Below are 23,483 nucleotides of genomic sequence, written 5' to 3'. Positions count from 1 at the left end.
TGTGTTCGGGGGTATTTTGCTGAACCACACTCGCGCTGATCCTTTAAGAGTGGTAGGGAAGGCTCTCACATAATCTCGTCTGGGACTCCTTGAAGGTGCATGGTAGTCTTGAAAGTTGCTATGTGATCAAATGGGTCACGTGCTCCATCGTATGAATCCAATGAAGGCATCTTGAACTTTGGGGGTAAAGGGTGACCGTTGATGGAAGCCGTGAAAGGGGAATTTGTTCTGTGGACTAGATCCTCCATTGGATTTGCCCTTCTCATGTTCTCCCTCATCTCCGCTATAACCTTTCTCATCTGATCCATTTCCCTTTCTAGTTGTGGCACCCTTCTAGATGTGGTACCCCTTGATTGGCTTCCTAGTTCAGCATTTTCCCTATCTTCCTGATTTTGGGCTTGACCTTTAGCGTACCCCTCATAGTGTTGCTTCTTCAAATTAATCTCCCTGGTCAATTCTTGATTTTGTTGGGTTAACTCCGCCATAGCGGCTGCCATAGAAAGCATGTGTTGAACAGAGGATTGTGGCATCACTGGGGCTGATTGACGGTCACGTTGGGGGTTGCTTGAAGCATCCCTGCTCTCTTGATGACCTGGGCTGGTAGCCCTTGACCTGGTTCGAACATTCAACCCTTTGTCATAGAAAGACAAATTGCAAAGCAATCGGATTGTCTTTCCCACAGACGGCGCCAACTGATATCGTACAGAATCAGTAGGTTGAATGCTCTGGTTTCAGTGGGCTATTGGTGACTGTGGAAGGCCTATAAAAGTGAAAACGCAATCAAAAGGGGACTGGAGTAGACCAGCCAAACACCCTCCGATGGCAAAGTTAGTTTCTCATAGGAATGGAGTTCCAACTTTTTGGGAGTAAAGTATCAGAATGTTCTTCCCTTCGTTTGGTTCAGACCGGTCCTTTATATAAAGATCCTGGGGATGGTTATTTACCCAATAACTTCCCCAAGATTCGTGGAAGCCAATGAGTTTGGACATAACTTCCTCAACGGCTAGAGAAGTTGTAACCGCTAAGGGAAGTTAACTTATTCGAGGAATTCATGGCGATAATTATGGGTTTAGTAACCGTTCCAAGTGTTGAAAGTCTCCTAAGTGTTGCGTGTTCGTCTGTCCATTGTATGGACGATTTAGTCGTCCATGGACATCTGATCATTGTCCATGGACGACCTAGTTATTGTCCATGAGAGACTTATTTGTTCATGAGCGATATTATTGTCCATGAACATCTTTTTTTCTCCTTGGGTGATTCTTGATCTTGCTTGCTCTGTTGGTCCTGGACGATCCTTATGGACGAACTGGAGATGAACTAATTTTTCACTATCCCATCAATTTCTTTTCAAGTTTAGCTCAAAAATAAAAAATAAAAAATTCTTCATTTTTGTGTTGAAAAGTATGAAATTTATTATATTTGGGCTAAAATCTTTAGTTTTGAGTTAAAAAAAAAAAAACTAAAACAAACATTAGAAATTAGAAATATGAACCTAGAAATACAATAAAAATGATAAATATTCAAAAGTTTAATTCAGTCCATATTGGTTCTATTCGGTCCATTCTGTCCACTTCCGTCCTATTCAGTCCACATTACTCTTATTCGGTCCACTTAAGTCTAGTATGTCCACCTCGTTCCTATTAGATCCAAGTTGGTCCTGTTCGGTCTATTCTATTTGATTTGGTCCTATTCGGTTCATTCAGTCCTATTTAGTCCATTTTGTTCACTAAAGTTCTATTCTGTCCAATTCGGCCTGTTCGGTCTTATTCAGTCTACTTTGGTCTAATTCAGTCCATTATGTCCACATTGGCTTTATTTGGTCCACATTGGTCCTATTTTATCCACTTCGGCCTAATTCGGTCCACTCAGTCCACATTGGCTCTATTCGGTCCACATTAGTCCTATTCGGTCCATTCTGTCCACTTTGATCCACTTCAGTCCAATTCGGGCCATTCAGTCCAATTTGGTCCATTTCGTTCCATTTTGTCCACTTTGGTTCTATTCGGTCCATTTTGTCCACTTTGGTCTCATTCAATCCACATTACTCCCATTCGGTCCATTATCTCCACCTCGGTCCTACCCAGTCTAAATTGGTCCCGTTCAGTCCATTCTGTCTACTTTAGTCTTATTCGATCCATTCGGTCCTATTTAGACCATTCTGTCCACTAAAGTTCTATTTAGTCCAATTCGGCCCATTCAGTCTTATTCAGTCCACTTCGGTCTAATTCGATCTATTTATTCTACATTGGCACTATGCGTCCACATTGGTCCTATTTTGTCCACTTCGGTCTAATTCGGTCCACTCAGTCCACATTTGCTCTACTCAATCCACATTGGTTCCATTCGGTCCATTCTGTCCACTTTGATCCACTTTGGTCTGATTCGGTCCTTTTTATCCACTTTGGTTCTATTCGGTCCATTTTGTTCACTTCGGTCCTATTCAATCCACATTACTCCTATGCGGCCCACTTCGGTCTAGTATGTCCACCTTGGTCTTATTCGGTCCAATTTGGTCTTGTTTGGTTCATTTTGTCCACTTTGGTCCTATGCAGTCCATTTGTTCTAATTCGATCCACCTTGTTCCTATTGTTGATGTAACACAAATTATATTTACTGTCACATTAAATTACTTTTATTTTGTTAATAAAATTAGTAGTTAGAATAACTTTTTTTTTTGCAATGACTTTTGGGCCATCAAATTTCGCCATTAGCCCATTACATTGTAGTGATACCTTGCATGAGCCTAAAGGTTGGAATAGCCCTCCAATAAATGATAGACAAAAAAAATAACAAATTATATATTTATAATAATTCATGAATTTGACACTTTTATTTGCAACATATAAATATCGTGGTACATACAAAAACTGGAATATATATATATATATATATATATATAGAGAGAGAGAGAGAGAGAGAGAGAGAGAGAGAGAGAGAGAGAGAGAGAGAGAGAGAGAGAGAGAGAACCTTTTGTGTGTGAAAAAATAGAAAATTATGCATGAAATGAGAGAGAGAATGATAAATTTATAGTATGAGGATAAGATTAAGAAGAGAAAAAAAATAAAGGAAGATAAAAGGATAGAAAAATAATGATATTAAGTTAGAGAGTAGTGGAGATATGAAAAGTTAAAATGGAATTGAAAATTTAATAATAAATAAGAATAGTTAAAAATAAGATAAATATGATATTTTGATTTTAATATAATAAAGTTTTTAACTCACTTTTAATGCTAAAAAATCATAAAAAAATTGGGAAAAAATGATAATGACATGGCTACTGGTATGACTTAACTAGAGCGTAACAACAATAAATGATACACTTAAGCTTTTAGATATATATAGATTATAAATTTATAATAATTCATGAATTTGATACTTTTGTTTGCAACCTATAAATACCGTGGTGCTCACCCTAGTCCCTGTGGTTTATCAGATCTTAAACTACAGAGTTCATGGTAGCTAGAATTGTTGATTTGTTGTAAACTTTCTTTTAGTGCCTTTGCAAAACTATATATTATCCAACAATTTGGTGTAACAATAAACACTGATTTGGGGTTTTGGATTGGATCATTGGGTGTCAATGCCTCATCATTTTCTTTGACATATTGAACCAAAAATGCATATCTAAGTCGGTTTGAATGGGCTTATTTGTTGCATTTTTTTATTTGTTAAGTTGGGTTTGGATTTAGGTCCAATGTTTCAATGTATTGGATTCAACACAAATGAGAACAATTTTTATTTATTGAATTTAAATAAAATATTATATGTTAATTTTTTTTTTATAATAAGACAAAATATAAATAATTTAATGATATGGAGGATGTTGTTGAATTTAAATGTTAAATAAAATAGGATGAGAAGAAAAAATAGTAAAAATGAAATGTATAGCGATAAACATCAAATTATTTTAGTTATGCTATGTAATAAAATAAAATTATTTTATATACTATTTTTATAATGCAATAGGATAACATTTTATACACAAAACTAAATTGTATCAACTCAAAGAATACAATAGTTCATCAACCTAAAGCAGAGATGCAAGAAAAAAAAACCAAAAACTGAATATATATATATATATATATATATGAAGAGAGAGAGAGAGAGAGAGAGAGAGAGAGAACCTTCTGTGTGTGAAAAAATAGAAAATTATGTATGGAATGAGAGAGAGAATGACAAATTTATAGTATGAGGATAAGAATAAGAAGAGTAAAAAATAAAGGAAGATAAAGGGAAAGAAAAATAATGATATTAAGTTAGAGAGTAGTAAAGATATGAAAAGTTAAAATGGAATGAGAAAGGTTGAAGAAAGTTAAGGTAGAGAGTAGTGGGGATATGAAAAGTTAAAATAGAATTGAAAATTTAATAATAAATAAGAATAGTTAAAAATAAGATAAATAAGATATTTTGATTGTAATATAATAGAGTTTTTAATTCACTTTAAATGATAAAAAATCATATAAAAAATTGGGGAAAAACGATAATGACATGGCTACTGATGTGGCTTAATTGGTGCGTAACAACAACAAATACTACGCTTCAGCTTTTAGATATATATAGATTAGCCAACCTAAGTACACTGGACATGTACCGGCAAAAATTAAGAACTCAGATTACAGTGATCAACTAGAATAGGGAAGGACAAATAAGGACATGATGGCAAGACCAAGCTCCATTCAAGGAGTGTATGGAAGAAAAATGACTTTAAATTGAGGGTAGACCGTTCACAATCCTCGAATCATTTAGCATTCCATTCCCGTCATAAACACCAAAACAAACAATGGTGCACAAACCTTCAGAAATCTATATTTCTATGTCTACAAAACTTTCCTTGCCATAAAGCTAACAACTCAAAAATTTTATTTGTCATAACCCAATGGATACCAAACAAACAACATACCATAGACCACAACTCATACGCTATAGGACAATAAAGAAGAAGATGAACCACCAATTCCCCACACATTTTGCACATATAGCACCAATTTAACACTACAATATGCCTATTTCGAAGATTATATGTAGTTAAAATCTTACCTAAAGCGGCAGTCCAAGAAAAGAAAGCTACTCTAGACCGAACATTCAATTGCCACACCATTTTCTTAAATCCAAAATTTTTGCAATTTCAACGTTGTGTACCACTACGTATTATATATAATATTTAAAAATCTTACCATTAAATTATATGTTATTTTTGTTATTAACATACCAGATTTCGTATTAATTGAATGTTATTTACCATCTAATTCATTAATTCTTGATTCTCAAAAAAAAAAAAAAAAAAACAGTAATTCTCGTTTTGTATTAATCGAATGTTATTTACTCTCTAATTCATCAATTCTTATTTTGTGTATAATTTTAAAATAGAAAAAAACTACATATTTAAACCTATTTCTAGATTAGATAGTTATTGATTCTAATCCTCTTGGCATTTTGCAAGCACAATGCGTTATTCATGAATGATATAAGGAGACAAGATAATCTAATATAATCTAACAATGGGCCTGCCCAAAAATTTATCTATTAGAAATATTATTGAATGATAGAATCACCATTCTCAATATATTTTCCGTCCACTGTTGGTCCATTATCCATATGCATGGCCATCCTAAGCCTCTTCCACTAATTATTTGAGCTCAGATTTTGTCTTAGAATATTAATTGGATCGTTTGAACCTATATAGTACATTTAGAATATGTACTCTATAGGTTCAAACGATTTACATTTAAAATCGTTGAAGTGTAAATCGTTAAATGATTTACATTTAACGATTTCAAAAAACAGAGATTAGGATTCTCTCCTTTTGATGAATTACAAGAACCTGATAATGGCAGCCAGAGTAACAATTAATGAATTAAATAGGAAGAGAGGGTTGCCCAGTAAATCCATTCTGCATCTTTCTTTCTTTCTTTTTTTGTAATAAAATAATGACCTGCCACAAGAATGGCTTACACACACGCTAGAAAGAGTGGCATCCTGATAATTTTCATGGAGAAGTTCCTTCTAAATGGTTGCTCTCTCTAGACACCATTCTCCAGCAGCACCATTGTTCCTTCAATGGTAAGCCCAGCCTCCCTTTACCTATACTCCATATGCATGTTTTCTAGCAATTCAAGTTCCCTAGGGTAATACGGCAATTCTAAGGGGTCAAGGCCTGAAGGGTTGAAGGTGCAGACTTTGTAAGACAACATCTAGATCCAACATAAAACAAGCTACTTTTTCCTAAGCATGGGCTCAAATATCTAAAAATTCACTTGATTTTATTGAAAATAAGTTTTTGTAGAGTACATAAGCATCTCATGTCATGGATGTGTCCTCACAACTTTGATATTGCATAGTCCAAGGCATCAACCAGAAAATCTGCACATACACAAACATGTATTAGTGTTACCACATATTGTTCTTGGGGAAAAAAAACATTTGGTTAAGACAGCCAAATTGTTGTAAATTGGACTTTCTTTCCCAGTGCAGAATCTTTTTTCTTATTGTTATAAGATGAACGCTCCTTCTGATCAACGGGGGATGATTATTCAAGTCAATAGACATAAATCGTCAAAACTGTATGAGACAAAAAAAAGTACCTGCATCGTCCCTGTTAAAACACATTGGTGGTTTTATTCTAAAAACATTTCCATGCAGTCCCCCTTTCCCAACAAGAATACCAAGCTCTGCAATCAGGAATCATTACATGATTAGCATACCAAATGGAATTTAAATGAAAAAAGAAGTAAAATGTAAGTATAAGATTTTTTTCAATTAATTTTTGGATAGGGAGGTGTGTCCTGATACCTCTAAGTTTCTCAAATAGAACCGCAGTTTCAGCCTTGGCAGGTGTCTTCTCGTTCCTGTCAGTTACAAGTTCTATACCAACCATTAAGCCTCTGCCCCTCACATCTCCAATGACTGAAACAAAATATAAAAATGGAAGATGAGAGCCCTTTACATAAAAAGCCAGTTTAATGATATTGAATTGGAAAGGAAACCCATATAGATAACACATCGGCTACTGCTAAAAACTGATTCTAACAGATACATCAAGTAAAACTTGATAAAACTCTGTTTACGTTTAAATGCAAGCTCCTGCCTGAAGACTAAAATCCTCATGCAATTTTCATTAGCATGATGCATGAAGACAAATATTAAATTAACAGTGACTTCTTAAGGTTTGCATTCATTGATTAATGGGAATCAGTGATTAATGGGAATACTAGATTACGTATATGGGTTTTTAATACTAAGGAAAGAAAGTCCACTAGTGCATAGAAACCTAACAATTGGTTCACAGGATTCACATTTCATTGTAATTTGGAGACTTAGAGGAAGTGCTCTAAAAGGGCAAGGCCAATATTATCTATTAAATTACAATAGATACCCATATACAGACAAAAGTGTGATGATTTTTCTACAAATGTTAAATTCAAGAGTAATTACTTTCATGTGTTTGCTGAAGAGCTCTCAAACGCTTGAGCAAGTGAGAACCAACATCAGTGCAATGAGCTTGACGCTTCTCCTGGTCAATAACTCTCAGCACTGCCAGCCCCCCAGCCGAACATACAGGGTTTCCTCCAAAAGTATTAAATTGAATTTTCTGGGCCAATACACTCGCAATCTCTGGGGTTGTCACAACTGCTCCCAATGGTAAACCATTGCCAATACCCTGATAGATATTAATTGTGAGATTCAATGGAATGGTTGCATAAGATTATAAAACAAAAACTGATTAACTGAAATTGTAAGTTATTTAAAGAAAAAGGCTATTGACACTTGCAACACTAACATGATTTACATGTCTTCCTAAGATAGATTATGGGTAATGACCTTTGCCATGGTAACTATATCAGGAATGACGCCCTGTGTTTCAAAGCCCCAGTAATTGCTTCCTGTTCGACCAAAGCCAGTTTGCACTTCATCTGCAATGCAGACTCCACCAGCCTTGCGTACAATGTCATAAACCAGTTTCAAGTATCCAGGCGCCAATTCAACTGCTCCTCCAGCTCCCTATAGTAAGTGAAAAGTACAACCAATTAGAAAATTTTCAGTGTCCTTAAATAGGTGGTTGTAACACCAACAATTTAAGACCTTACTATAGATGCCAAAAAAGAAAAAAATGAAGAAAAAAGAAAAGAAAAAAAGATAACCTGAATTGTTTCAGCTATAAATCCTGCAACTTTTCCTGAAGTACCAAAATCAATGTGATCTTGCAAATCTTTGGCATAACGATTGGCATCGGAACCAAAAACTCCACGGTATGGATCTGGATTTACAACATGATGAATTTCACCCTGCAAAATGTTGCAGTAATTTTGAGCAGATAGATCAGAATAATTGGCATATTTTGACAAATGTCTTTTACACACATGTACATGATGAATTTCACATACTAAGTTTCATTGTGACAGTGATAATTACAATAGTTATAACTATAGACTCACAAACAACAGAGCTTCAGTGAGTTTTTCTACATGTTTGTGGTCAATGTGCAAAAGAATTGGGAAAAGACATTGCCATTATTACTCTCAGCAAGTGTTTGATAACAAGAGATTACCAACTTTGTATTTCCTACAATAAACTTGTTGTGAGTTTGTGAATGTTTCATCAATACCAGAACAAATTTAAAATAAAGATATGGAATAGAACACTCATAGCTAATTGTCCATTGTTCAATTCAACCTAATCTTATTGAAATTCATAGAGAAAATATACCAATTGTTTAGGTCAAAAAGAAAGATTTGCTACAGCCATGAGTCAAACAGAGGTACATTACCTGAGATTTACATGCAACTAATAAGCAGCCTACCCTCAGGCAATTAAAATGATATGATCCTGCCTGCATTCTGTGAAGCTATGTTACTTAAACAAACCTGTGGTATTGGGTACTTCCACGTGTTCAGAGCAGTCAGTCCAAGGGTACCAGAGCTTCCCCCATGATATGCATTCCTCAATGAAATCATACCAAGATTACCCGTGTATAGACGAGCCATCATCATTGCTAATTCATTTGCTTCTGACCCCGAATTTACAAAATATACAACCTGCATTTTGAGAATATTCAACTTACATTCCACACAATCTAATCCAGAAGACACTACAGTCCACAAACTAAACATACCAATTCAAGGTTAGAATATCAAAGTATCTAAATGTTCTTCAGCAAAAAAAAAAAAGAAAAAAAAAAGGGGGGGATCTAAATGTTCAATTACAATGGAAAAGGAAATGAGAGACTGAATGACACGATAAAAGGTAGGCATAACCGCATAAGAGAGAAACAAATAAAACATCAATTATAAAAGAACCTTAAGGTTTCCAGGCATTTTTGAAGCTAATGCCTCAGCAAAATCAGCTATTGCATGGTGTAGGTATATGGTTGTAGCATGCTGCAGAAGCTTGCTCTGCTCCGTGATAGCATTTAAAATTTCAGGATGGCAATGCCCACAAGATACAGTAACTATCCCAGCAAAAGCATCAAGATAACGCCTCCCATTTTCATCAAACAAATATTGCATCTTCCCTTCAACAATATTAAGCTGTTCACAAAATTTAAAGTTAGAAACGTATATCAATTTATAATTAAATCTTGCAAGATTTGGATGTTAACCATCAAATACACCAATTTTATCAGGTTTAGGTGGTATTCTTCAATTACTTGACCGTGCTAATTTTGCATCCACATATTAGCTAAGTAAAACAGTGGACGCTAAATGACAATCAGGAGAGGGCGATGGTTAAAAAAAAGAATAGTACAAATAGAAGAAGAATGTTATTTTGGCTGAGAGACTAAAAAAAAGGTTACTAGTTATGAAAATAAGATCTGATGGTAGTATGATACTACCACAGGCAATAAATTGTACAGGAACATGGACTTAATTGCTTCTGCAAACCATGATTTACTGCATAAGGAGAAGTGATCAAGTATATGCGAGAGATTGAATCATGTTTGGACATATTGCTTTTCCTAGTTTAGGACCAAGAATTGAACTAGTGATGTCTAGTTCATGAGGCATGGTCTCCAACCAATCGTATTACAAAATATTATAATTTGCATGCACTTAAAAAAATACATACCTTAAAGAAGAAAGGTCAGAGTGTGACTTTTTAAGGGTAAAAATGCTATTTTGGTCCCTAAACTTTATTAAAATTTTGTTTTTGTCAATAAATTATTGAAAAGTTTGTCTTTCGTGAAAAATATATTTTTTCACCTCTAAACTATTGAAAAAAGTTCTTTTTTCATCTCTATTTTTTCTATAAATTGCTAAAAAAAAAAATCTTCACCAAGTTTAAGGATGAAAAAGGAATTTTTTAAAGTTTAGAGACAAAATTTTTTTTGGTAAAGTTTAGGGACTAAAATAGTATTTTACCCATTTTTCTAATAAATAGTATCCATGTTTTTAATACAAAAGGCAAATATTGGTTGACACTTTTTTGTTATGTAATTGGTGGAACCTCATCAACGTCAACATAATAAATAAATGTGTAAATAATTTTCTATGATTGATAACTCATCAATTTCTAAACCTTATTTGGTGAATTTTGTAGCATTCATAGCATCGTCTTTTTTTTCCTTCTTCTTCTTCTTTATTATTTTATTTTTATTTTTAAATTTATTTATAAACCAATTTTGACTACATAAGGGCATTCACAGCAAAACATTTAAAAAATATAGTTTTTAACAACTCAAAAAGCCACTTTATCTATTTTAAACAATTCACTTTACAATGCACTAAATATTAAGGTTCTATTTTAGCATACAACACATTAAAATAATATATTCTACACAATAAACATTACAAAAAACTAAAAAGAGAAAAAAGAAAGACAGCAATGTACCGTGTCATCTTTGACAGCTCACTGTAGCTAAGAGTTAAAAATTTATAAGTATGGCAACTTTGATGTTGGGGGTATTTTTAGGGTGTTGATGATAAACTAGTTTTTTAGTTATTTTGAGTTTTGACTACATTCTAACAATCTATAAACCATCCCCATCCGCATGTACTTTTGTTAAAATGACTTATATTTAATAAATCCTGTGACATGTGCCGTGCATGATTTTATTATTCTCCCGGCATGACTCATGAGTTGCCAAACCATTTTAGAGGAATTTTTTTTTTTTTTTTAATTAAAGGATACACATTTTTCAATATTTTGTGTACTAAAATACCTTCATACAAATTCTTAACTTTCTTAAATACTCATATCTTTTAAGTTAAATAATTTTAAATTTAAAAATATAAACTAGTCAAAAGAGTAATTTATTATTATTTTTTTTAGTTCCTAAGTTTTAGATTTTTAAAATTTTATCAACTCTCACAAATAAAAATATCCTAAAAATTAGGACACTTCTTACTAAAACCAAAATAAAAAATAAAAATGGCCTCATCTCATTTTAATTTTTAAACATCATTTCACTAGACACAAAAATGTTTATGATTAGCCAAACATTATTTTCTCTCTCTATATATATATATATATATATATTTCCTTTTTCGACTAGACTTTTATATGGTCTAAAAATATATTTATCAACGAAGAAGAGTAATTTTATTTAGAAATAAGGTTATAAATACTAAATAATAACTTTTATTTTGAATTCAAAAAGGGAATTTTTAAAATTTAGAATTTTTTTTCCTTTATTGCTTATTTTTAAAATTTATTATTTTTATTTGTTTGAAAATAAAAATATTTCTAAATTATAATAGATATAAATTATTAAAAAATAAAAAAGCATTAGCACGCGCGAATGCTGTGTGTGTATATATATATTGTCCCTCGTTATGATTAACCAAAATAACTATAAAAAAAAAATTTATGAACTATTTTCAGGAATTTTTTATATGAAAAATGAAAAAAATAACAAAATCTTTTTTTACAGCTTTTTATATTAACTATAGAAGCGGCTCAGTTAGATCAACTGGTTTTCTGGATTGATAAAGAGCGACGCTACTATCTCCAAAAAAAAAAAAAAAAAAAAAAAAAAAACCTATAGAAGCGGTATTAAACTTTCCAAATATTGGCATCTGTATATAACAAGATTTAAGATAAGGTAGAAGAGAATCAAAGAAAATTAAACAAAAAGAATCCGATCCAACAGTCATGATATTTTAAGCTTAAAAAAAGAAAAAAAGAAAAAAGAAATACGTACAGGTTTCTGATAGTAGTGGAAGAGAGAAGGACCGAGAAATTTCTTTCTCTTCTCGAAGACTTGGTCGGCGCGTGGGCCATTGTACGGCCTCGGCGCGTGATCGAATGGTGGCAATTGTGGCAAACGATCATCGGCATCGGCTGAAGAAGAAGAAGGAGCTGTAGAGAAGAAGAGAGGAAGGGTATTCTGGTAATTACATAACTTTGCTTTTGCTTCTCCAAGTGATTTCTTAAGTATTTGCCTCTGTAAGGCCATCGCTTCGCTGATTTGTAATTCACAGAGATTGATTCTTTTTGGTTGTGGAAATGGAAGCGGAGGGTTCACTAAGAGATTATTAGTACATTAATATATATATATATATATATATAGAGAGAGAGAGAGAGAGAGAGCTTTGATTATGAGGATAGAGTATAGAGATGTGTGGTGGATTTAGCGTTTAATATTATACTATATAGAGCTTGTATGTTTGGTTTGGGATTGGAAATTTAGAAAGAAAGCATGGAACTACCAGGAGAGAGTGAGGTGAGCAAGTTTATTAGCTGACTCAGCTTTGCATAAAAGAAGAGGAAAAGATTGACATGATGACGCTACTTTCTAGTTTTCAATGCCTGTCAGTCAGACTATAAATATTAAAATAAGAAAAATGCTAGAGAGCAGAGAGACCTAAAGTTTTGTAATTTTTGTCACAATTTATCTGTTGTGAGTTGTTATTAGTTGTTGTTGCATGTTGTGTATAGTAGAGGCCAAATGATGAGTTTATATCTTAATTATACACGTAATCATGTGGTAAGTTATAGTAAAATTTGTGAAATTTTATGTGTCTCTAACTTTATTCTTAAAATAGCTCTCGTCCTCCCATTCTTTTCCACAAAATTTGTTATAAATAAATGGATTTTATTGATAGGTGATTGTAGTTTAGAGCTTTTGTTAATTGATTAATTTTATAAAATTTGTTATAAGTAAATGAGTTTTATTAATAGGTGTTCTTAAAATATTTGCTAATTGATTTTTTAAAATAACACTTTTATAATAAATATAAGATGTTGTCAAAAAAATTAATTTTTTATTTTTTAAACCAATGCTTATACATTAATAAAATTGGATTTGATTTGTGTTCAGGGGCTAATTATCATTGAACACGTTAAAATACAGACACATATTTAAAAGTAAACAGATATCTACGTTGTAATGAATTCACGTGTCCCATGACACTGAACACCTGACTCAAGCTCCTCCCAATAAAATTAATGGATGCTTTTACATTTTTAGCTGTCATTCACCGTACGAAGACAAAAGGGTTAGGACTTAGGAGAGTATTTTGTGGCCCCTAGGTACCTGCTGCTACTAGGTATGCCAATAAGCTATACTGATAGAGTAATTATAGTAATATATAAAATTCTCGTCACTTAATTTGTTAGCTTTCAAAAGTCAAACTTTTTAAGAAAATATAATTTATTATTTTGTTTATCTTATAAAAATGTATAAATTTATAAAGTTATTCTTAAATAAATTTATCAATTTTTTTATAGAGTTATTCTTAATGAGACAACTAAAAATGTGTCCCAATTAAATTTACTTTTTAAATATTTATTAGTTTTCTTTTCAAATAGTTTTAAAAATAAAGCAAGGATATAATAGAAATATTAGTTAATTAATAACTTTTATTTTTAGAAACAGGACAATATTTTGAGACATCTCAAAATGGAATAAAGAACAAATAAACTGGAACGAATGAAATACTATACTTTTGTCACAATTATCTTATATAGGATTGATTGTTTGTTACTTTCATATTGATCACAACTTTTTCTCAATTATTCATAGTCTACTATGTGGATAGTTGTGATCTTGTGGCACTAATTGTGCCATTTTTTATTTTTTTTGACCTAAGAATTTTGATAACATTATCAGTAGTGCCATCAAAAGTAGCAAGGTTTTAAAATTAGGAATACGATAATAGGTGATTCAATTGCAATCCAAATTCACCAGATACCACCGTATTGAAAAAATAGTATTAGCAAATAAATAATTCTTTAACTTAATGTTGTGCGACTATAAAAAAAAATGTTCAATTTCAATAAAAAAAAAAAAATTAAGATTCGAGAGAAACTCTGCAGTTCCAGCAATGAACATGCCTACCCCACAAGCACCTACCAGTACAACAGATTGCATTGCACTTGCTCATCCTGTAGAAAGAATAGAAGAAAGGTCACATCATTTGTTGCACACGAATTTATTCCATAAGTTATGCACTTATGCATAATATAAAGAATAACAGCTTCCACTTGCTCATCCTGCAGACAAGTTAAGCATGTTTTTTTGTCTCAACTTTATTTCAAATAATCTTAAAATAAGCTAGCTTTTAATTTTTTGTCTCATATTATGCAAATAAACTACTGAAAGTTGTTCCCAAATGAACACTAAAAAACATTCCCTAAAATTAAATTATCTGCCTAATATTGTACTATATGAATGTATTCTACTCTACTATTCTGTTGTTTGTTCTGAAGGTCTCAACAAGCAATAGGAAAGTCTTGGCCATTAGGCAATTAATCTGGTAGTTTGAAAATGGTACCAGTCCTAACTTGATTGGAGAACACTTCTAAAGCATACCTTTAAGACTATGACGGGATTGAGAAATCATCCATTTTATTATTTAGGAGTATTCCCCTACTTGGTGAAAGTATTAGTGAACCAAAATATGCCATTTACAGTAGCATTCCAGGCTACAGCAATTCACTCACGATCTATAATAGACAGATGACCGGTGCCGTGTTTCATCTGTTAGAAAATAGTATTTAGTATAATTAATTGGGTTATAAATTGTGAATTTATACGATAAGTCATCTACAACCAAAAATGATAGACACGAAGAGGTAAGGGTAACAGTTCTAGTTAAGCATCAACTTCTGCCCATATTGCAGCCTTTTTTTAATTTATAGAATTTTCATGCAATTTTCAATTACTCAAATGAATGAGAAGTGACCATTTGAAAAAACAAACTCTACCAATTTGAATCTTGAGGCAAAAACATTTCTAATTAAGAAACACTGAATGTCTGATTAGAATAAATTGCATGCACAGTGTAAAGATTCTTATGCTTTATAAATCATCTTGATACTCGTCCTCTAGATTTACCACATCACCACACTAATGTATGCATGCTTAGATGTACACTTTCATCACCAGTTGAATTGTGATACAAATAAAGCAGACCACAAATTTTGATGATTAATTCAATGTCTGAGGACCATCAACGGAAAAAGAAAATAAACCAGAGAAACTTCAATATTTGACAAATAACTGTTTCTTTTACAGATTAGACACTTTAATTTTTTTTCATTCAAGAACCAAAAAGTGAACTAATTAAGACCTCAGCTTTGGCACTAACATGACAACATGATTGGACTCTGTTAATTTACGTGCAAGATTTTGAGACAACATAAAGGTAAGTTTCTCAAATAATCAATATGATATAATTTAATAAAAAAAATTTTGGATATTATTTATCTTTAAAATCTTATGGTTGGCTATGAATTATTTCTCTTTAAAATCTTATAGACGTACTGAGTCTCTATCAATGAAGCAGCTTATCTACCGCCACAATGACTGAAATCAAATGTCATATTATCATATTTTTTTTTTTGTTTAATTCTTTAGCTAACATAGGAGAGAGCATATCAGATAGAACTTTTAACACATCAACAAAGTCAGGATCACCAAGATTCATCCTCACAGCAAACACATGCTTCAAAGCCTCAATTGCTTGATGGAACCCACGGGAGACAGAAACACCCAAAAGAATTGCATCATAAGAAAGAATGTTTAGCATCTGTGGCAGTGGACAAAGAAAGCTGGGTCAATACAAAAAAAAAATTCCAAAAAAATATTAAAAGAAGAAATTACCACCAAAGCAGATCAGAGATATACTCACAAGTATCATTGGGGGTGCCCTGAAGGAGGAGGCATGGCAACCAATTTAAGCCCTAAAATGTTAGCAGATATTGGTTCTGTTAATTTAACTTTATATCTTTGCAAATCCTTCATTGTCAGTAACCCTCCAACCTTCTGAACATATAATCAAATATAATCCAATTGAGCCATTATACAAGGCCACTGGACCAAATTTTGAAACTTTCCCTAGTGTATGTGCTGGTTTTGCACTGCAGCAGGTTTTGCCTGGCTGCAAAAGACTTCCATTTGAAGTAAATATATCTCAGAGTCCCTTATCTGCTAAGATCCCTGATTCTGTCTTGACCATCTGCATGTGGAGATATGGTGATATCTTAAACCCCAACTGAGTGAGACACTCAGCTGTCCATCAAGCCCCTTCCAAGGAAGCCTTCCATGTTGTTTCCAAGCTTTGTAAAGGCCTGCAATTTCCCCTGAAAGTGCTATGGAGAGGGCACCTTCTACTTTCAGAGTACCATTGCGGGCATACATATTCTGATAATGAATAACCATGTAAGAGAATTTTCAAGAATAGTTTACTTGGAACCTACAGTTCAACAAGCAATATGAGGTTCATAATTACAAAAATTAATCAAACTTGGGTCTTCCAGGTGAAGAATTTTTCTAGCCAAACGATTGTAGAAGCTTCTGACCAAGTAAGCATTGCCAATTATTTGGCTAATAAGAGCTTTTGAACCAAATCATACAACTCAATTGCTCCACAACATTATAAATGAATGAGGTAGAAAAAATAAAAATATATTGATTTTTCTTTTTTGATAAGTTATAATTTTACTCAAAAGTGCCGAGTGTAATGCAACCCTTGTAAGGAAGTATAAAAAGTAAGAAACCCCAAAAGATTCTTTTGGTACAACTTACAATATTGTGCTTAAATAGGAACTGTTTGCACTCAAGTTCAAAAACTAATCCAAAGAGGATTTGAGTAAAGTGATTTGGACTACCTCAGAAGCTTTCAAGGGGGCAGTTTTTCTCATTTCAAAGGCTTGTGCCTTCCCAATTGCTAACCTCAGAAGCATAAAGGTTTTTCCACCAATGCCACTTGATGCTGGGCTTATGATCCCAAACAAAGAGCAGCAGCCACTGATGCATCAATAGAATGATCTCCTTCACGAAGAACTTACATCCCTATTCTGGAACATCGACAATCATCAGTGGCAACAGCACCATGATAACAGGAGATTTTTCTTAAAATCACACTCCTGTTCCTACCAATAATCCTGACATGAGCAGGAACCATCCTTGAAATGGTGAAAACGAGTGGAGTCTCTCACAATAATTTCTCTGCCCACAAGCTTGGAGATAAATTTTATGGCAGAGTGGCAGTCATTACAAACTCTAAGGTTTTTCATGATTCTCAATGCAGTGTTCTCTGGGGTACTTATTAGCCCAAATGCAATAGCAAGTTTTTCACTGTGATGTCTGAGGATCTGCTCTTTCACCTCTGGTTCAAGGTCATGCAATACTGATTCTGTATCTGGAATGAAACCCATTTTTTTAATCTCCTTCCATATCTTTTCCATCATATCGTATATGGCATCTTTCTGTGGGTGAAGACCATCTTCGACCCCAAAGACATGGACTTTGTTTTGTATCTGAAGCCAACTGAATCCTTGATCTTTCTTCACTCCTCTATCCTTCATTGACTTTCTAATTTTAGCAGCATCTTCCCATCTACGACAAGCTGAATATAAATTAGCAAGGGCTGAATAAGCCCCACTGTTATCAGGCTCAATAAGAAGCAATCTTTCTGCTGCAATTTTTGCCAACTCCACATTTTTATGAACCTTACAAGAAGATAAAAGTGAACCCCAAGATATGACATCTGGTTCAATAGGCATACTTTTAATAAAATCATGTGCTTCTTGTAGCAATCCAGCACGCCCAAAAAGGTCAATCATGCATGCATAATGGCTTAAGGTGGGTTCGATTTTGTGTATATCTTGCATCAAATTATAATATCTCCGACCCTGTTCCACCAATCCCACATGTGTACAGGCAGACAGCACACCAACATAAGTTATATGGTCAGGCTTCATACCATATGCCAGCATCTGCTCAAAAAGCTCAATGGCTTCTTCTCCATAGCCATGTTGAGCCAAAGCTATAATCATGGAAGTCCAAGAGACAGTATCTCTGTTCTGTCGTACTAAATTGAATACCTGCTTTGCATTGTTAAGGCTTCCAGATTTGGCATACATGGTGATTAGAGCATTGCTCACAGAAACTGATAATACTTCCCATGTTCTTATGGCACTTGCATGAATTTGTTTGCCATGATACAAAGATGCCAAACTTGAACTGACACTTAACATGGCTGCTAGTGTGTGGCTATTTGGCTTGGGGCCTTCTGTAATCATTGATCTGAAGAGCTTTAAAGCATCATTATTCAAGCCATTTTGCACATAACCTACAATCATGGCCGTCCATGCAACCACATCACGGTCTCTTAGCGAGTCAAATATCTTTCTAGCTGGGTTCATATTCCCAAGCTTGATGTAGCCATCTAATAACGATGTAAAAGCTATAATATCAAGATCTGAAGACCCACTTTGCTCTACAATCTTCCGTGCAATTTCAACCCCACCAGACTTGGCGTACATTGAAATCAGAGCATTCCCCACTGCCCCAGACGTACCAAACTCAGTTCTAATGATATAGCCATGGATTTGTTCCCCAGGATCTAACTTCTCAAGATTGGCACAAGCTGACAAAGCACTTGCCAATGTGAACTTATCGGGCCTTAATGAAGAATTCTTCAACAAGTTTGAGAAAATTTCCAGCGCTTCAAGATCAAAACCATGCTGATTACAACCTGCAATCATTGAATTCCACGAAACTATATCTCGTACTTCCATTTGTTCGAATTGGGCAAGAGCAAGGTCAACCCGACCAGACTTCATATGTAATGAAATCATAACATTCCAACTTGACGTGTTCTTCAATCTCATCATATCGAAAACAACTTTTGCCGTTACTGGATCACCACACTTCACATACATGTTTAACAAGGAATTCACCACAGGCATACAACTGCTGAGCCCAAGTTTAACTACGAATGAGTGAACCTCCCGACCAATATCCAAAGCTTCAACGGCAGCACATGAAGCAAGAACATTAGTAATTGTGTACTGTGTTAGGGCAACTCTACTTCCAACCATCTCTAAAAACATCTGAATCGCATTTTCAAAACGACCCATCTGATTATACCCCACTATCATCGTAGTCCATGAAACGGAGTCGCGGTTAGGAATTTCCTCAAACATGCGGTGTGCCTTATCGAACCTACCCTGTTTCGCATATGCTGATAGTATTGTATTCCAAGAGAATATAGTCCTCACATTCATTTCATCAAACACGCGATGAGCATCGGAAACAAACCCACTTTTTGCATAGAAAGTCATGAGATTATTCATCAGAAACACGCCGAGGTGAAGCCCGGCTTTGATTATTCGAGCATGAATCAATTTTCCGGCTAACGGGTCTTTGGATTTGAGGCTTGTTTGGAGGAGATAAGCATAGAAATCTGAAGAAGAAGTAGAAGAGGGTGGTTTTGGGGCCTCCATTATAGGCTTACTATAAAGTGGAGCTTTAAACCCAATAGTCTTTGGGTTTTGGAATTTCGAATTACTAATAAATTGGCGGGAAATTGAGATAGGAGTCAACTTAAAAAGCCGTTAGAACTAAGAAGTTAGAACCAGGACATTTTAGCAACGGTCAATTAAATTGAGAAATGAGAAGGAAACAGTGGCTCAGTGGAATAAAAAGGAGTGGAAACTTGGGAACAGCAAAACTACTACCGGGGTTGGCCTACATGTGTAGTTTATTTTGTTTTATTTATTTTTTGGTTTAAAATGTTTTTGTTTTTTGTTTTTATAATTAATAAAGAGGGAGTGAAGGGATTTAAATCTAGATTCTACTTCAATAAATCCTGTGTTCTCAAAGCATAATACATTCAATTATCCTCTATTAAATTAATGAATCTAATAGTATTGCTGAACCACGAGATTTTTAACATATTTACCTTGAAAAATAGAGTTTTACTTGTATCTAAAAATAAAATAAAATAATTTGTAAAATATAATGTACTGCGTAAAACAAATCTTTTTTTTTTTTTTTTCAAGTAAATATCCAGTACTAATTTATGTAGGTAAGATTCAAACTTAAGTCTCTTATTCAATGACAAGAGAACTAGTCGATATACATATATTAATTTTTATCTTTAAAGGTGTTAGGGGCTAAAATTCTCTAAGAGTCCATTTTACAATTAAAATTTTATTTTAGGTTATTTTATTTTATTTTATTTTTTATTTTTTGTTGTTGTTGTTGTGTGTGTGTGTGAAACTTAACAGGATATATTTCAAACTTTATTAGATACTTAAATTTTTTATTTTTGGTATTTAATAGAGTATATGGTATCATATTATTTTAAATTTAATTTAAATCATGTGGGTTCTAGTTAGTTTAACTGGTAAAGTTTCTGATGGTTGAATACCATAAGTTGAAATTCTCTAAAAAAAAATTAATTTAAATCATAAATGGATCAATTTGAAATAGAACGTATCTTTTTTTAATTTTTTTTATAATCAAATCGAAAGTGTCTATTTTTCCTCCTTATAGAAACCTATTTGAGGACCAAATAGGTTTATTTATGTTACATAATTTATTCTATAAATAAAATAAGTTCAGCCAAACAATACCGGGTTTGGTTTTGGACTAGTAAAATATTAAGGATTTGTCTGTTGAATTAGGCCAATTCCACAACATTCTTCCTCTATACAATGAAATAAATTTCTTGTATGTTTTAGAAGTAAATTTCTCACTCCAGTTTGCTTTTTCTATTTTGGTAGCTTCCACGATTTATGTAGATATTCAACATTATAACTATGATTGCAAGGGAGTTAATTTGAAATTAGAGTTGGTTGTCGGTGTTTAAATTGGATAAAATCAGATCAAGATTGAGGCAGCACAACTCCAATTGTATTCAAACTCGGGGTTTTTTTTTTTTGGATGAACGAGTTAGAAACTCGGGGTTTTATTTGCCTACTTGAATTTTGTGATGTTTGCTTCTATTACCATGTCACTTGTCAACATCATTTTTAAAGCATTTTAGTCTTGTTTAAGTGTTCCCCTTTAGGTCAAAGTTCTTTGATTTACATCAGCAAAAGACCACTCAAGCAGCTGATTGAGCTGCTCAAAGCTAATCATTTTTAACTTAAAAGAGTTATTGCTAGGAGATTATTTGCCACACCCAAGTACTTTTGATTCTCTAAACCCTATTATGAAAATTCAAAGAAGAATGTGTTCTAGTATCATAGAAGTAGATCTTGGTTGTGTTCTGTTACATGAGTCCAAAACTTGCTTTGTTGCTTTCAATAAAATGCTTTTGAGTGTGTTTGAGAGACTAATTGTTTATTTGTTGAAAGTACTGTAGAATATGGCAGCCCTGTGTGAACACTACCAAGGGCATGGCAACCCTGCGTGAGCACGCTGCCTAGGCCATGACATGCCCAAAGAAGGTTATTTGGGTATGCCAGCGTACTCACGGGCATGCTTGTATGCACACCACATCACCTCGCCCTGCTAGCCGGGCAAATTGTCTCGTGCCTTTTTTCCAAATTATGTTTTTAAATTTATTTTAAGATTTTAGAGAGGGTTTCCAGCAATCAGTTCAGCACTCCAAGCTTTTCTTGAATTTTTATGATTTTTTTTTTCTATTTATCAGCTTCCGAAAATCATTATATATATATATATATATATATATATATTGTTGAATTTGGACCTGAAATTTTTCCTAGTTCAAGTGCATTCACAAGAAGCACCTGTCATTAATCCCAACTTGAAACCGATATTAAGAAGTTAGAAAGCTCTGGCAGATGTTCATCCAAACAATCATTCATAAGCAGCTTGAATTTAGGAGTTGCTTAAAACACAGCTGAGGCACTGGCGTAAACACACACAGGCACGTGCATGCATATAGGCATAGTGCTCGAATGATTTCCATATGGAGTTTTTATTGTTGTGAGTTTTTTAATTAGTTGAACAATATGATTGAATCAGATCAAAGGTCTCAACTTGAAAAAGATAATTGTTATTGAAATCATGAAATTGTTGTATTTCAATGCAATTCTGGGATAGTAGTGAGGTCAACATTAATTGCATGTGTCCTAAATTGGACAAAGCACTTGTATTAATGTTTGTATAATGGAAAAAATACCATATTTTGCATCAAATCGTACAAAAATTTCTATCTATTTTAATATATGAATCTATTTTTTCTATATTACATACTCACTTTTCAAAACACCCAATATCATATAATCTATTCTACACTTCATTTCATTAAAATATTAATTTTTCTTGATTTTGATAATTGTTTCTCTTTCTTCACACAAATTAACCACCATCCACTTCATTCATTCATCCTCAAAACACGTAAAGAAAAAAAAAAAAACCAAATGCAAAATGAATAATGTCAGTATAAATTTACAAGGTTACTATAGCAATTATATATTTTTACCCAATTTTTAATATCCTAACGTGCGTGAATCTTGGGCTTGGTTGCCTAAAATGTGGTTCTTTTTATATTATACAAGCATTGATGTGAGTGCTCTAAGCCCGAAATTCACTCACATTAGTCCATGCAAAGTTGTGTAAAAATACATGATTGCTACAATAGCCATGTAGATTTATACTAGCACTATTTATTTTGCATTAAGTTTTTTATTCTTTTTTAACATATCTTGAGAATGAATGCAGAGAGTGTGGATGGTGGTTGTTGTGTCATGTGTTTGAAGAAAGAGAAACAATTAAAAAATTCAAGAAAATTTAATATTTTAATGAAATGTAGTGTAAATTAGATAACCTATAGGATGTTTTATAAAGTATGTAAAATAGAAAAAATAAACTTTTATGCTATGACAGGAATTTTTGCACCAATAGATGCTCTCATATACTTTCTAAAATGGAAATGTCAAATATGCTAGCAAATGCACAAGTGAACTAAAGAACCATGTTATACTGAATAACATGTGATGACGGGCCAAATTTTCAATTCTGCAATGTATGTGACTCATTCAATCACATTATTTTCATTTCATTTAGGTTTCTACTTTATCATCTTCTCAAAAAAAAAAGAAAAAAAAAAGAAGAGTTTCCAGTTTATCAAAGTTTAGCATTTATGTGAGAAAGAGACCTTGACAATAGTAGCTTGAGGTTCTGTTACATGGCACATTTAATGACATAATTTTCATTTCATTTAGATTTCCACTTTATCATCTTCTCAAAAAAAAAAAAAAAAAAAAAAAAATTTCTACTTTATCAAAGTTTTGCATTTAGTCCGTTTAACTTAGTAGCCTAATGTTATACCACATGACAC

At 33.2% G+C, this 23,483-nt stretch overlaps 2 protein-coding genes across 3 annotated transcripts; both read right to left on the bottom strand.

Moving 5' to 3' along the window:
• Positions 1-5,872: 5,872 nt before the first annotated feature.
• Positions 5,873-12,681, bottom strand: LOC126733197 (alanine--glyoxylate aminotransferase 2 homolog 1, mitochondrial). The gene is made up of 9 exons (XM_050436407.1): positions 12,137-12,681; positions 9,294-9,524; positions 8,862-9,032; positions 8,139-8,282; positions 7,819-7,998; positions 7,432-7,657; positions 6,790-6,903; positions 6,582-6,668; positions 5,873-6,360 (listed from the first exon to the last, which is right to left on the bottom strand). Exons 1-9 carry the CDS (start codon positions 12,389-12,391, stop codon positions 6,317-6,319), a joined length of 1,452 nt encoding a protein of 483 aa, XP_050292364.1. The 5' UTR covers positions 12,392-12,681; the 3' UTR covers positions 5,873-6,316.
• Positions 12,682-14,117: 1,436 nt separating this feature from the next.
• On the bottom strand, positions 14,118-19,892 carry LOC126733196 (pentatricopeptide repeat-containing protein At2g22070). 2 transcript variants are annotated; one of them, XM_050436406.1, is made up of 3 exons: positions 17,050-19,892; positions 16,071-16,582; positions 14,118-15,968 (listed from the first exon to the last, which is right to left on the bottom strand). In XM_050436406.1, exon 1 carries the CDS (start codon positions 19,669-19,671, stop codon positions 17,314-17,316), a length of 2,358 nt encoding a protein of 785 aa, XP_050292363.1. In that variant the 5' UTR covers positions 19,672-19,892; the 3' UTR covers positions 14,118-15,968; positions 16,071-16,582; positions 17,050-17,313. The 2 variants fall into 2 exon arrangements, with proteins under 2 accessions (XP_050292363.1, XP_050292362.1); XM_050436405.1 differs by having other exon boundaries at positions 16,071-19,892.
• Positions 19,893-23,483: the final 3,591 nt, after the last annotated feature.

This window comes from Quercus robur, chromosome 6 (genome assembly GCF_932294415.1).
Source record: "Quercus robur chromosome 6, dhQueRobu3.1, whole genome shotgun sequence".
NCBI classification, from domain to species: domain Eukaryota; kingdom Viridiplantae; phylum Streptophyta; class Magnoliopsida; order Fagales; family Fagaceae; genus Quercus; species Quercus robur.
The sequence above is the reverse complement of the archived record's forward strand: the minus strand, read 5'-3'. Positions and strand labels throughout refer to the sequence as shown.

Bases quoted from the DNA above. Each gene is read 5' to 3' on its own strand.
- LOC126733197 (XM_050436407.1), bottom strand. From the start codon at position 12,391: ATGGCCTTACAGAGGCAAATACTTAAGAAATCACTTGGAGAAGCAAAA. The intron at 9,033-9,293 runs GTTCTTTTATAA...CTCAAAATGCAG, and splicing joins AAATGCCTGGAAACCTTAAG to GTTGTATATTTTGTAAATTC. The intron at 6,669-6,789 runs GTATCAGGACAC...TCCTGATTGCAG, and splicing joins TCTATTTGAGAAACTTAGAG to AGCTTGGTATTCTTGTTGGG.
- LOC126733196 (XM_050436405.1), bottom strand. From the start codon at position 19,671: ATGGAGGCCCCAAAACCACCCTCTTCTACTTCTTCTTCAGATTTCTAT.